Source organism: Anopheles stephensi, chromosome 2, assembly GCF_013141755.1.
Source record: "Anopheles stephensi strain Indian chromosome 2, UCI_ANSTEP_V1.0, whole genome shotgun sequence".
In the NCBI taxonomy this organism is placed as follows: Eukaryota; Metazoa; Arthropoda; class Insecta; order Diptera; family Culicidae; genus Anopheles; species Anopheles stephensi.
The window spans coordinates 46,637,878-46,651,307 of record NC_050202.1 but is presented as its reverse complement, the minus strand read 5'-3'; the positions used below and the strand labels follow the sequence as shown (position 1 = coordinate 46,651,307).

At 43.9% G+C, this 13,430-nt stretch overlaps 2 protein-coding genes across 2 annotated transcripts; both read left to right on the top strand.

The window, feature by feature from the left end:
* The first annotated feature begins 780 nt into the window (after positions 1 to 780).
* On the top strand, positions 781 to 12,122 carry LOC118502392. Its single transcript, XM_036034614.1, has 19 exons — positions 781 to 992; positions 1,063 to 1,443; positions 1,521 to 1,684; positions 1,782 to 2,056; positions 2,124 to 2,373; positions 2,441 to 2,524; positions 4,082 to 4,186; positions 5,277 to 5,699; positions 5,784 to 5,919; positions 8,715 to 9,082; positions 9,159 to 9,436; positions 9,507 to 9,669; positions 9,898 to 9,973; positions 10,484 to 10,552; positions 10,657 to 10,854; positions 10,917 to 11,355; positions 11,427 to 11,589; positions 11,647 to 11,736; positions 11,807 to 12,122. Exons 1-19 carry the CDS (start codon positions 785 to 787, stop codon positions 11,906 to 11,908), a joined length of 3,972 nt encoding a protein of 1,323 aa, XP_035890507.1. The 5' UTR covers positions 781 to 784; the 3' UTR covers positions 11,909 to 12,122.
* On the top strand, positions 5,006 to 6,152 carry LOC118506978 (glutathione S-transferase 1-1-like). Its single transcript, XM_036044837.1, has 3 exons — positions 5,006 to 5,213; positions 5,277 to 5,699; positions 5,784 to 6,152. Exons 1-3 carry the CDS (start codon positions 5,124 to 5,126, stop codon positions 5,937 to 5,939), a joined length of 669 nt encoding a protein of 222 aa, XP_035900730.1. The 5' UTR covers positions 5,006 to 5,123; the 3' UTR covers positions 5,940 to 6,152.
* Positions 12,123 to 13,430: the final 1,308 nt, after the last annotated feature.

Genomic DNA, 13,430 nt, shown 5'->3' with positions numbered 1-13,430 from the left:
GATTATCTTTTAGACTTTGGATTTGTGTTGAGTACGTCGGGAACGTAGGAATTAGGAATAACCCAAGGGTTAAGGAGGTATGCTAGAAAAGATTGAAAGGAACATATTTAAAAGTTTCTATCCATATGGAAGAAGAAGTGTTACTTATAAAACTATTTGAATGTATGATGAATTTAGGAATGTAATTAGTGCTGGATATCCAACCGTTAAAAAAAGTGAAGAATAATATTTGAAATGAAAATATATTTGAATGAGAAAATGCATTTTATTAAAATATAACTGGTAGAACTTGTTAGTCGCTTTCCATCGTAACATAATATTCTGCTCCCATATATTATCCAATCTAAAAGCGCACTGTGCATGTTACACTATCTATTACACCAGCTGTTTCGGTTTCCTACACCATGTACACCAATCAATTTATATCGCCTCACATCACGAGCTCGAGCTGGCGAGTAAACAAATCGCCAAGGATTAATTTCTATTATTGCGACTCAACTAGCACAAACCACAGCAATAGCATCCCGTGTCGAGTGCACTGTATGGCGTGCCGTAGCACCATTTAGATTATTAGGTGCCTTGCGATACTTCAATTTTCACAACAACCCTCGGTGGTCACTTTGACACCATGTCCTTGAGTGCGTGTCGTGTCGAAAAATTATCCGGCATCCTGGCAACAAACTTCCTCCCCAAGCAAAAGGGAAGCTGATTCAACCGAGCGTGATTTATCATTCGATCGAGTCGATTGTACCGGGTAGGAACTCCTGATGACGTCCGGTGTACGATGATTGAGGTCGGTTTTGAGTTTCGTATGCCACCGGGACGGGTTCGGCCCATCGGCAAGCAGCAGCAGCAGCAGCAGCAGCAGCAACAGCAGCACCAGAATCGTTCCAGGTGGCACTGGTTGCGAAAACGCGGAAATGTTACTTTTGTTAGGCCCGCGGAAGAAATCGATGATCGGAAGGAACGGTTCTATCTGGCCATCGCATCCGGTAAGCGTTAGTGCTGATTTGGTTTGGGCTATGTTTTGACTACTTTTGTTATTTTACCAAACACGAATAGTTCTACGCTGGGCTCGACTGTTCGGAGTGTTCCCGCTGTCCAACATCACCACACCCAATCCGGATGGGTTGCGGTTTAAGCTGTTTTCAATTTTCATCGTTCTGAGCGTTCTGAGCATTGTTGGTGGTTTGCTCATCATGACCACCGCCCTGATCCGCCTGACCCGGGTGGGCATAAATGCGATGAACATTGCCGAACCAATCTTCTACGCCATTTGCACACTACTCCATCTGCTGTTCGTTCGACTGGCGAAAGTTTGGCGCAACTTTATGATGTTTTGGACCCAACGGGAGGAAATGTTCTTGGCACGTCCGTACAGGGCGATCAATCTGCGACGAAAGGTGGTCTGCACGGCGGCATGTGTCATTTTGTCCGCTCTCGGTAGGAATGCGGACTTGGTGTTTAAGAAGAGTGGAATTTGGAGATTATGATTGCCAAAATTGCTTACTGTTTTTTAGTGGAACATGTAACCTACGTGATAAACCAGGCGTACAACGTGTATCAGGAGAGTTTAGCCTGCCGGTACAATGTGACGCACCCTTTGAAGCTTTACGGTTCCTTGACCTTCCGATCGGTTTACCTATCCGTTCCATATCATCATTTTACGACGACTTTTTTACTGGTAAGTATCCTGAGTTCATTAGCAGAATGGAGGAGTGTTGTGCCTTCCAAATTGCATACTTTTAGGCGCACAGTATTGATCTCTCTCCATCACTCAGTATACGACGATCTCGCTCACATTTGTCTGGACGTTTGTCGATCTCTTCATCATGCTGCTTGCCACCGGAATCGCGTGCCGCTTTGAGCAGCTAAATAAGCGTATCGATTCAAATCTGAAAAACAGCTCCGAAGCGTTTTGGGGAGAAATGAGGACACACTTTGTCGGGCTGATGGAGTTGGTCGAGCAAACGAATCGGATCGTCGGCCCGATGGTGATCGTTTCCTGTGCCAACGATATGTACTTTCTATGTCTGCAGACACTCAACTCGCTAGAGTAGGGAGTATAGCAGCTAGTAATCTTGCGGGTTTCCCATTTGCTAATAAATGAAATTTCATTGCAGGGATAAACCGTTCGCCATCAATGAGTGGTACTTTCGATACTCGTTTACCTTTCTGATACTGCGCACCTCCATGAAGCTGTGGTACGCGGCCGATGTGGACGAAAAGTCCACACGAACCAACAAGCTGGTGCAAAAGATCCACAGCGAGCATTACAATGATGAGTTGGAAATATTGCGCATCTGTTCCGGTGCCGGTGTGTCAATCTCCGGGATGGGGTTTTTCAACATTTCACGCAAAATATTTCTTACCGTAAGTATGGCTTTGAGTGTGCCGCAGCTGGAGTTTTTTTCATTAACTGACTTAAGGACGTCCTCAGATGGCTGGATCTATACTAACATACGAGCTGGTGTTGATACGGTTCCATCGTTCCTCGAAAGATGAAGGACAGGAACGGCCCTGCGCCTATATTGACTGATGATCATGCTGATGTGCTTAGTTGGCGCTGCTCTGCATCTTTGGCTCGAACAGAAACTCTTCGGTAGAACACTCTCGTACAATGCCCTGATTGGCGGTGCTTTGAACAAAATGTAACATTACTAGCTCGTACGTAATAACCGCTCCAAGCATCTGTCGTGAGGAAGGATTCAAGGAGCGAAAGTGTATTCGAAATAAAAAATAAAGCTTTTTTATAAATATGTTTTGTATAATGCTTACCGTCAACATTGTTCTCTTCGTCAGCCGGAACAATCCCATCGCACTGACCGCTATAGAGCTTTTGCGTATGAAGGTGTAAAATCTCTCTAGCTGTGAAAGAAACGTTTTGAAAATTATTTGAGAACGCTTAATAATTCTGTTAATATCTTTAAAATTCATAAATTGTGCTGTAAATTGCATACATATAGGCGGTGTGAAGAAAAACAAGTGTGCCCCTTGAAAGTATGCAATTTGTGCAGCAAACTGCTTACCTCTTCACACCAGCCTGTCGTCGGGATGCGGCGGCACAGTTTGAGCGGCTTCCGAGCTACCTCATGCACGGCCGAACAGTAGTGCAGCGTCAAAAACGTGCGCAATATAACGAAGAACAGTGAGTAATAGGTAAAGACAGTCATGATAATAAACTTTTCCGATCTAAGGAAGAGATAGAAGCAAGTGAATGTGAGGTGAAAGCTGCTGCAGCATTTAAACTTACTCCACAAGATGAAACAGCTGGTAGCAGATTAGGTACAGATTAGTGCCACAGGAAACCACCAGCAAAGGTGAACATATGCTCATGGCGTGCTCCAGTAGCTCACAAACCATCACATAGTCGGAGTGGATTTCGCTCCAAAACTTTTCCCTAGCAATTACCTGCACAGTGCTGTAGAATTGAATTCTAGCATTTAAACGATCGAAGAAACCAGCAATTGAATCACTGATCATGATTATCAGCACATCCTGCACAGTCCAGGCCATCGTAAGGGCTGTGTTTGCGTACTAAAGGGGAAAAGAGACAATAATTATTAAAGACTTCGTGTTCTATAGTTGGCGAGCTGTAGCTTTACTTCTAGAAAAATAAACGATGGGAAGTTGTACGGAACTCGCCGGAAGAAGAACCCATAAGTGCGAAGCGCGTAGTACTCGGGTAGATTGCTGTAGTCCCAGTTGCAGACGCGTCCTTCGTCCACTTTCGCGTACAAGGTTTTTCCGATCGATAGCATATGCTCTACTGGGGTATTTGGAATTAAAAAAAAAAACACACATTAGTTGAAGGATTCTTAACCTTGTTTGCTACCGGTCTTGTCATACCGAATCCCATCACTAATAGAGCCAACGCTACGGCACGGATTCGACGTGCGGATCGTGCATCCTGCTGACGTGCATTGTACTGCATCACTTCCAGCGCCTCCACCTGGTCCCATTTCGGTATCATCGATGACCAACGGTGTGCCACACGCAGCAACAGTAGCATAATAATGATCACATCCGCATAGAACAGTGGGCCGATAATGTTGTCCGCATTGACACCGATTACTTGCAGCCGATCGTACTCGACGGCACACAGGAAACATCCTACCACCATCAGCACCAAAGAGAACACGGTCTGGAAGGAGGTCCACCGGAACTGCCATCGGGAAGGTTTACGGTACAGGACGCCGTACAGTGGAAATTGTCCAAATAGCAAAAATATGACCAGCACGGGTCGGATGGTGCTGTGAAAGCTCATCGCACCGTCGGCTGTTCCGGTTGCTGCCGTTGTACTGGGCAAGTGTGAACACGGTTGAAAACTGACACCGGCCTTGTGTGCCAGTGTTGGAAGCATTTGCACCGCTCGAAAGTAATTAATTGCACTCGATTTACCTGCTGCGCGATGGATGGAAGCGAAAACTGCAAGCAGCATGAACGTGAGCGCTGGGCGAACAGATTGCGCCCAGGGAGAGCTGGGCTAGTGATTTATGGTTAAATGGTACATTAGATTAATGTATGATTTTGAAATAGATTCGGCATTCTCGGTCGCCGTGTTGGTTGCCCTAATGATGGCCGTTTGAAAAACATCGTCTGAATTGAATATTTGATTCGCGGGTTGCATAACTTTAGGCGCTGCGATGCACTCATAGCACGCGCTTTGATTTTGATTTGAAATTTTCCACAAATAAGTTAAGCTTGAGAGTTCAGCTACTGTACGGCGATACTCAAAGAACAAAACGGGCGCTTCTCATTCCTGCATTCGATAGCTGATGTATTCTGAAGCCTTATTTCAAGGGAAAAGATAACACCGGTAAGCGCCACGGACAAACATAATCAATGCTGTAATCATCGTTCAACGGCAACCGGTGAAGCATATCGCCTTATCGCAGAAACCGGGCGGCCAATGTTGAATCGTCCGTTATCTGTGACCAAACTTGGTGTGTGGTGATGCTTTATCGTTCACCGGTAAAAAGCGGCATGCGTTGGAAATCCATCCACCGCCAACCAAGCAGTGTGTTCAGGCTTGTGCCAACAGTACGACGTCTAGACGCTGTGATTGGGAAGGATAGTGGTTAAGGTTCGGGTCTAGGTTCGGATCATTTCAAACAGTCATCATGCCTACCCCTACGCTGTATTACTTCCCGATGAGCCCACCGGCTCGTTCGGTGTTGCTTTTGATTAGGGAGCTTGAGCTGCCCATGAATGTAAGTATGCCTAGGTGACCTATCGATGTGATCGATAAATTGAGGCTCGTTTTTCGCTTCCAGCTGAAGGTGGTTAACCCAATGGCCGGCGAAACGCGTACCGAAGAGTTCATGCGCATGAACCCGCAGCATACGATTCCGACGCTGGATGATAATGGCTTCTATCTGGCCGAATCACGTGCCATTCTGTCGTATCTGATCGATGCATACCGTCCGGGGCATACACTCTACCCAAACATCCCCAAGGAAAAGGCCCTTATCAATCGGGTGCTGCATCACGATCTTGGCTCGTTCTATCCGAAGTTTTTCGGCACTATTGGTGCATTGTTTTCGGGCACGGCTACGGAAATTTCGGAAGAGATGAAAACCAACGCCCAGAAATCGTTGACCGATCTGGAGAACTACCTGGTCCGGAATGATTACTTTGCGGGGGAAAATCCCACCATCGCGGACCTATCGCTGCTACCAACGATTGCTTCGGCTGTGGTAAGGATGGGTCGCTTAAATATGTTTGTCATCTTAATTGTTTATTTAAAATCAATCTCTTTCAACGTTCCTTCTTTCCTGTAGCACTGTGGGCTAGATTTGACTAACTACAAACGGTTAAATACTTGGTACGAAAGCTGCAAAAGCTTGAAGGGCTTCCAGGAAGATCAGGAAGCGGCCCGGCAGGTTGGCGAGTATCTGCGCTCCAAATTTCCGGCCGGCTTGGAACCATTAAACTAGTGTCACCGGTCGAAAAAAAAACCTGGACTTAAACCAAGATGTCGCAAAGTGTGCAAGATAATGAACCAATATCGGTCCAGCTCGATGACGTCTTGTTGCGGCGATGAAAGGGAAGATAAGAGGCAGGTGTTGTTAAAGATTTACTAGGGCATGTGTGTTACTTACTGGTTGGAGTTGGTATTAATAAAGGTGTGTGTTTTGTGGTAGTTGTGAGATGTGTTGCAGTTAATCTATCGCTACCGTTCGATGACGGTTCTTTTTTAGGCATGAAGGTTAAACTGGTTGCTTCTGTATCTGATCTCTTTAGTCAAAATTTGTAGTTGTACATTTGAAAGAATTTAAAGTTTATGGTATCAGTAGCGATTATTTTAAATCTATGACTTTGATAATTTTTTGGAACCTAATAAATACACTACTAAACTTAAGTCTAGGAAAAGTTGTGATACGTCATTAACATGATGCATAATATATTTTCCTTCAACTTTTCCTTCAACTGTACGACGTACCCAATAAAAACTGGAATGGACCAGTATATTTACTATACATTATTTAAGCTGAAAAATTACAAGATCCAAAATTTTGCGCTGTTCAAACCTACCCACTAACTACGTTTGTGGAGGCATTGGTGTTATGTGGTTTTAACTTATTTATTTGTTTATTCAAATATTTCATATTAGTTGTCGTCTTGTGAAGTAGTGAAAGTTCAAGCGATATGAATATTAACCAATTTAACAAGTCCACAAAATTGCAAATGCCACAAATGCAAAAAATGGAGTCTATGTCTAAAAACATTGCATAAATTCCCAGTAGAACTCATTAAAACGATCTTGGGCGATCAATCGCATTCAATTACTGATGGCGCTGGATGAGGAATTAAGAAAGTGCGATTGAAATTTGAAAGAAACGATGAGTAATATTTGCATTTGTTTCTTACCGTTTGAGAGCGTTTCCTTTGTTATTTGTTAAGAGGTGCTCATACCCAACATTGACGGTGGGTTTCATTTTGGTATATTTGTCTCAAGTTCTATAAAATTTAGCAATTCGGAAAGGTATATAGATTGTTTATATTTTATATATTAGAATAGATTATGAGACAATTTATATATATTCTCCTAAAATTATGATTTATTATTCTCGCCAACTGACTAAAACATCGAAATTAGCCAGTTTCTGCTAGTAATTAAAAAAATCATCGTAAAGTTGTTTTAAAGATTTTAAATTGAGCACATCCGTATACAAGTATTGCTACACTTTGGGTTGCTAAAGCCTATCATCTTCACTAGCTCTTCATTGTAGTGATGATGATGATCTCACCCAAACCCCAAGCGAATGAATACTTGAGGACTTTAGTACGAATGGTACTTCAGGATAGAGTTCAACTCCTGCCAGGACCTTGTTAGTGTTGAACCAAACCAAGCTTAGCCCAGTTTTGTCATATGTTCAGTATTTTCGTTAGTGTTTCATTAACTAGAGATTGTTGGAAAAAAATCCAATCAGGTGCAACTAATTTTTTAAACAAACTTAAAGTCGTTAAAAACATGTAGACCAAAGTAAAAGTCGCTGAACGAAATGCCTCAAAACATTAGAATGGACAACGATGCAAAATGTAAGACAGCTCTACTACAACGAAAACACAGTTGGAGCCTGTGTACTGTCGATTTCAATATAGTATAATGAACTTCAAATCTCAATTTTTATTTTTGTATACCTGTTTGTTCAAGGTTTCTGCATTAAAATGTATTGACATATCTGTTTGAGAATAAACCTTTTGAGAAATGGATGTGACTCATGTCTATTTCATCCCTTCGAGAAACTAGCTGTTTATTATTAAACTATAAAGTGAGGTATTTTAATTAAAAAAAATAGAAGAAAAAAGAAGCAATATGAGTGACCCAAACCATAGCTAGTCTAAGCAAAGTCACACAAACATTTGAATGTAAGATTATTTTGTTCTAATCATGCTTTTGCACAACGGCACAAACATCATTCTTATCGCTCATAACTTAAGTTGTCAAACCTATGGTTCTATGATTCCCACAGCTCATTAGGAGACAAAATCCAACAGTATGCGGATAATGGACCGACAGGAAAGGTGCCTCGTTATAAGCCACAGCTTCATCAACGGTCACGCATTTTCGTTATTAAGCGACCTCCTTCAGGCGATCGCCGGTCAATAGCGAAAGGTCGTGAGAACGAAAGTGTCATATTCAGGTTGCACTTCTAGCTCGTATTTACACTCCCAGCCACTGCAGTTCTCGATTGCAATAGCAGCAGAAAACAAAAGCCCACCGGCAGGACTTTAACACCCAAAATGAACATCGATATCCAACAGAAACATCGAAGCAATACTAATTGGCGTGGAAATTGGAAAAGTTTCAACCGTCAAAATGGCCGGTCGAGCGTTGGATCATATCATCATGCCGTTGCACCGGGTAAAGAGAGATTGCGTTACGTTAAAGCAGTTCAATTGTAACGTACGCTGGTTCGGTTGGTTTTGCAGTGTTGCTGTTAGGTCAGTGCATCACGCTGCTCCCCGTGGTCAATATATTCAGCGCCAACTTCCGCACGGTGCGTTTCAAGCTAAGAAGCTTCCGCTGTATTTACTCGCTGCTGTACCTAGCGGTGACCGGCATTTACTGTGCGCTTTCCATCCGGTGGTACATCAGAAAAGGATTGAATATTTCCTACTTTGGTGTGTAGGATGTGGCCGACGCTTGGGCGAGCACACCCTGTCTCTCTCTCTCTCTATTCTTCGTTCCATTTTCCATTCCACAGCAAACTGTATTTACATGGTGGTGGTGTATCTGTCGGCCTGGCTCTTCTTTTTCATCGCGATCCAGTGGCACTCGGTACTGGATGCATTTGCTAGCTGTGAGCGGTCATTTCTGCGCGACCACTACCGTCTGCAGACCAAGGGCACATTCAACCTGGTGTGGAAGATACGGTTTGCAGGGTTCGCTATATTTGGCCTAGCCCTGGTGGAGGATTGGTTGAATTACTACTCTGCGTATCAGAGTAACATCGTGCAGATAGCTACCTGCAACCGGACGAATGTGACCGTTTGGTACAATTTCTACCTAAGAGAGCATCCGCACGTGTTCCATATAGTTCCCTTTAACGGCTTTACCATAGCGGTTACGGAGGTAAGTATGAACGTCGGATATCTTCAAAGCTAAACTATAGCGCTAACAGACGTAACGATGATCCTCTCTACCTTAGTGGATTAATCGTTGCATGCGATACACCTGGACGTATCTGGATATCTTCATCATCTCCTTCTGCTACGGTGCACAGTTCCGGTACGAGCAGATCTTTAGGCGACTGGCCGCCGTTCAGGGTATAGCCTGTCCGACCAACTTTTGGCACGAGCTGCGCATGGACTACGTAGCCGTTTCGGAGCTGGTAAACGAGCTGGACACTCGGTTTGGGCATCTTATTTTGCTGGCCTGTGCCAACGATATGTACTTTATCGCAACGCAGCTCTTCAATGGGTTCCAGTAAGTAGGATGGTGGTAGGCTTGGGTGGCTGATTTTACCACTGCACTAACAGTCGATCCCACGCTGCAGACGTCGACGGGCCATAGCGAACTACGTGTACTTTTGGTACTCACTGTTGCTGCTAATGTTCCGCACGATCGTTATGCTGTATGTAGGATCTGGAGTGTACGTTGCCTCCACTAGCCCGTTGCACTTGCTGCGGAACGTCCCTTCCAAACATTGGGGCATTGATGTGAGTATACGCGAAGGGTTTTCTAAGTCGGTGTAAAGCTATTGCCAAGTGTTTTTTCTGTCCCAGCTACAACGGCTTACGGATGAAGTTGCGTCCGGGGAAAATGTGCTCTCGGGGAAACAGTTTTTCTTTCTAAAACGACAGCTTATTCTTGCGGTGCGTTGCATGTTACCGGTAGATTGCACAAAGTAAGTCACGAAAACCATAATGCGATGTGTGTTGTTTCAGATGGCCGGAACGTTGGTGACGTACGAGCTGGTGCTGCTTGACCAGGTGAAAAAAATACCGGACTCTGCGACGGACTGTTCATACTTTTGAACAGTCATACACTCAAACAGTACTATCGCGTGATTCCGATGAACCGAAACTTGTAAACAGCACCTGCAAGCATTCGCACGCTTACTTTCTAGCGGCTTATTAATCGTTTGCACCACCGTGGAAGAGAATATAGTACGAGGGCTAGAATGGTTGATCGCTCGGCGATATAGCTCATTTGACCGTAACCTTCACAACCGGTATCTCGGGGCCAGATCGATTCACATCCGGACACTCGGTAAAGGAACAGAACCCGGGTGGCCAGCAAGTACCGCGTACGCAGGATGATACATGGTGGTAATTAGGACGAACGGATGCAAATTGACCATGGAAGCACCGGAGATTGATGACTTCCATCGGGCGGTGCGGCCGTTTCTGCTGATTTCGCAGCTCTTTTCACTGTTTCCGCTCCGGGGACTGTTCGGGCCAACGCTGCAGGACATCCGATTTCTTTGGTACGGCCCCGGAACCATCTACAGTTTTTATTTCTTCTTCTCAGGCATCGTCACACTGACGGCGCACATTTTTTACAGCGTTAATGATGCCACCTTAGGAACTGCGGAAATAAGTAAGTGAGGGTATCAGGAAACAAACGGGTTCCCGGGGGTGGGGTTAAGTGTTCTTCGCTTCGCGGTGGCTTCATCACATCTTATTCCCGTTTATCGTTGCAAGGTAATATTATATACTACGCACTGAATATATCCGGAGCGGTCATGCTGCTGGCAATAGCTGTCCGCTGGAGAACGATCATGGAGAAGTGGCGCAGCTTGGAGGAAACCTTCCTACATCCACCGTACGCTGAGCGACGGTTCTGGAGTTTGAAGCGAGTTATCGCGGTCATTGGCAGTACGATGTTTGTGCTCGCTTTGGGTAAGAATAACCACCACTACCGCGAAATCCAGACTCTTCTGCATCCGAATTCTTTCTCGCAGTGGAAGATGTTTTGCACGTTGCTGCGGTGTACTACACGAACCATCAGTACTTCATACGCTGCCACAACAGTACACCCTTCTGGCAGCTATTCTACGAACGTGAGCATCCCAAGTTCTTCCATTACGTACCGTACAGCTTGCCGGCAGTGCTGCTGCTCGAACTGACGCACAAAATATTCCTGTACGTGTGGACTTTTATGGATCTGTTCATTATATTTGTCGCCCTTGGGCTGTCCCGTCGGTACGAACAGTTCTACCGTCACGCAGTTCGCTACAAGGGCCGGCATGTGATGGGCACTGTTTGGCTGCAGCTGCGGTTGGACTATGAGCAGATAAGTCGTCTGGTTGCGTACATGGAGCGTATAATGGCACCGATCGTCATCTGCACGACCGCATCCGATCTGTACTTTATTTTCTACCAGATGTTTAACTCTTTTCAGTAAGTCTGGTTCTGTGGTGTGGTGGAAAAGCTGGTCTTATAGGACTAACTTGCGACTTGTCTGATTACAGATTATCTGCCTCATTCCTGGCCGAGGTGTACTTTAAATTTTCGCTTGCATTTCTTATCTTTCGCACACTCGCTATGCTGCTGTTCGCTTCCAACATACATGTGGCATCGTTGCGACCGCTCGAAATACTACGATCAACACCGATGAGCTGCTGGACAATCGATGTGGGTAGTTGGGAGTGTTGTTTGAGTTCTTTGGTACAAATCCTTCCCCCATTTCAGGTACAACGCTTTACGCAGGAGCTTCTGACGAGTAGAAGCTGCCTTTCGGGTTACGGATTTTTTTTCCTAAATCGTAGCGTTATACTTGCGGTATGTATGTCAGTGTTCTCAAGTAATAAGGGAGTACTGTAACGTACTATAATCGTTTCGTTTGCTTCAGATGGCGGGAACGTTAATCACGTACGAGCTGGTCATGCTGAAGGAAGTTATCCCATCGTCGGAGGAGAATGATTTTTGTGAGAATGGAAAAGGGCTTTACTGAGCAGGGTTTCATTATTTGTGTGTAATTATAAAACTGCAATACCGTTTGGGATAAATTTGCTCCAATAAACTCGGAAAGAGTAGATGCTTTAAATCCTTAATTTGAATTGGGTTTAGCTGATCGTTAATTGATTAGTAGTTGATGGTAAAACGTTTTTAGTGAAACTTGTGATTATGTGTTCAAATCAAATAAGATGTGTGTTAATAATAAAAACATCAACAGGCGTATTATAAGTAAGTGATTGGTTTTAACAATATTTATTGGATGATACTGTGTTCTAGGAATTTACGCGTAATATCTAATTTACAGGCTATTCAACCTGTGCATACTGAGTATTTGCATCGGTGTTAATGTTTCTTTCGTATCCAAGTCTGGGAAGCTCCCACTGGTATTCATCGAGAAAAACGTGTAAATCAACGCATTTTAAAGACCGAGATTCTGGAGAGGGTTGTTGGGGCCCGGGTCTGTGGACCTCAACAGTGACGATCCTTACGTCTTTCAAAAGGACGGTACACCGGCCCACCGGCTAATATCGTTGAAACATGGTGACGTTAAAATTGAACTGATTTTCTCGATAAAACTCTGCGGCCTCCGAGCTCCCCGGACCTCAATCACCTGGACTACTCTGTATAGTCATGCATGCTAGTCTAGCGAAGCAAACATCAAGTAAGTATTATCGAACAATTATAGACGCTAGTTCTAAAGATTTGGAACGATATTCCGATGAAACAGATGCATCTTTTAACAAGCGTCTGAAGTTCGCCGCAAATCACAAAGGGGGAAGCTCTCAGTTAATGGGTTCTCAATTGAGGTGGCTTCAACAGAAATTGAATCCTAAAACAATTTCTTGTATTAATTTTTTTTAAACATGTTTAAAGTATATTCAAACTTATTGAACACCCTGTATAAAAAAATCTTAAAAATCTTATTTTAAATTTAAATCGTTTTAAATTCATTTGGAGTGGAAGTGGGGGTGGGATTTGGAGTGGACCAAGGTAATGCAGAACTTGCAATTGAATATCTTTTTGCCTTTAGAATTAAAAATGCTGAGTCACTCCCGGACATGCAACTCCTTCCACAGCAAAACGGAAACGTCAAACATTGAAGAGGAGGAGCAATACTACCTATGCAATTTGTGATAAAGTCCAGTCCTCCCCTAAATTGTTCAGCTTATCTTAATCAGTGTCCAGAAATCCTATGAGTTTCTCATTTTTGTTGTCTTCAGCAAAATAATGAAGCATTTTTCTGCACTAAATCTGGTACGAGTACAGTATCCCACGTTCTGTACTACGACGAAAACTGATGTCAGGATTTTACAGGGGTTTTTATTGGATAATCGGGTTTTGTTGAGACGTCGATGCTAAGTATTTTCATAAACTGTTTGTTGGGTATCGTAGAACCGCAATTCGTAAGTGAAAACACCAATCAAGTCTATTCAAAAATGAATCGGTCAAAGCTAATTTGAAATGTGGCATTCCTTGGATTGTTTGACATGACAGTCCATTGGCCAGTCCATGACAGT

Coding starts and splice junctions, on each gene's coding strand:
- LOC118502392 (XM_036034614.1), top strand. CDS start 785: ATGATTGAGGTCGGTTTTGAGTTTCGTATGCCACCGGGACGGGTTCGG. Junction 9,670..9,897: donor CCAAACATTGGGGCATTGAT/GTGAGTATACGC, acceptor GTGTTGTTTCAG/ATGGCCGGAACGTTGGTGAC. Junction 11,737..11,806: donor ATCGTAGCGTTATACTTGCG/GTATGTATGTCA, acceptor CGTTTGCTTCAG/ATGGCGGGAACGTTAATCAC.
- LOC118506978 (XM_036044837.1), top strand. CDS start 5,124: ATGCCTACCCCTACGCTGTATTACTTCCCGATGAGCCCACCGGCTCGT. Junction 5,214..5,276: donor AGCTTGAGCTGCCCATGAAT/GTAAGTATGCCT, acceptor TTTCGCTTCCAG/CTGAAGGTGGTTAACCCAAT. Junction 5,700..5,783: donor CAACGATTGCTTCGGCTGTG/GTAAGGATGGGT, acceptor TCTTTCCTGTAG/CACTGTGGGCTAGATTTGAC.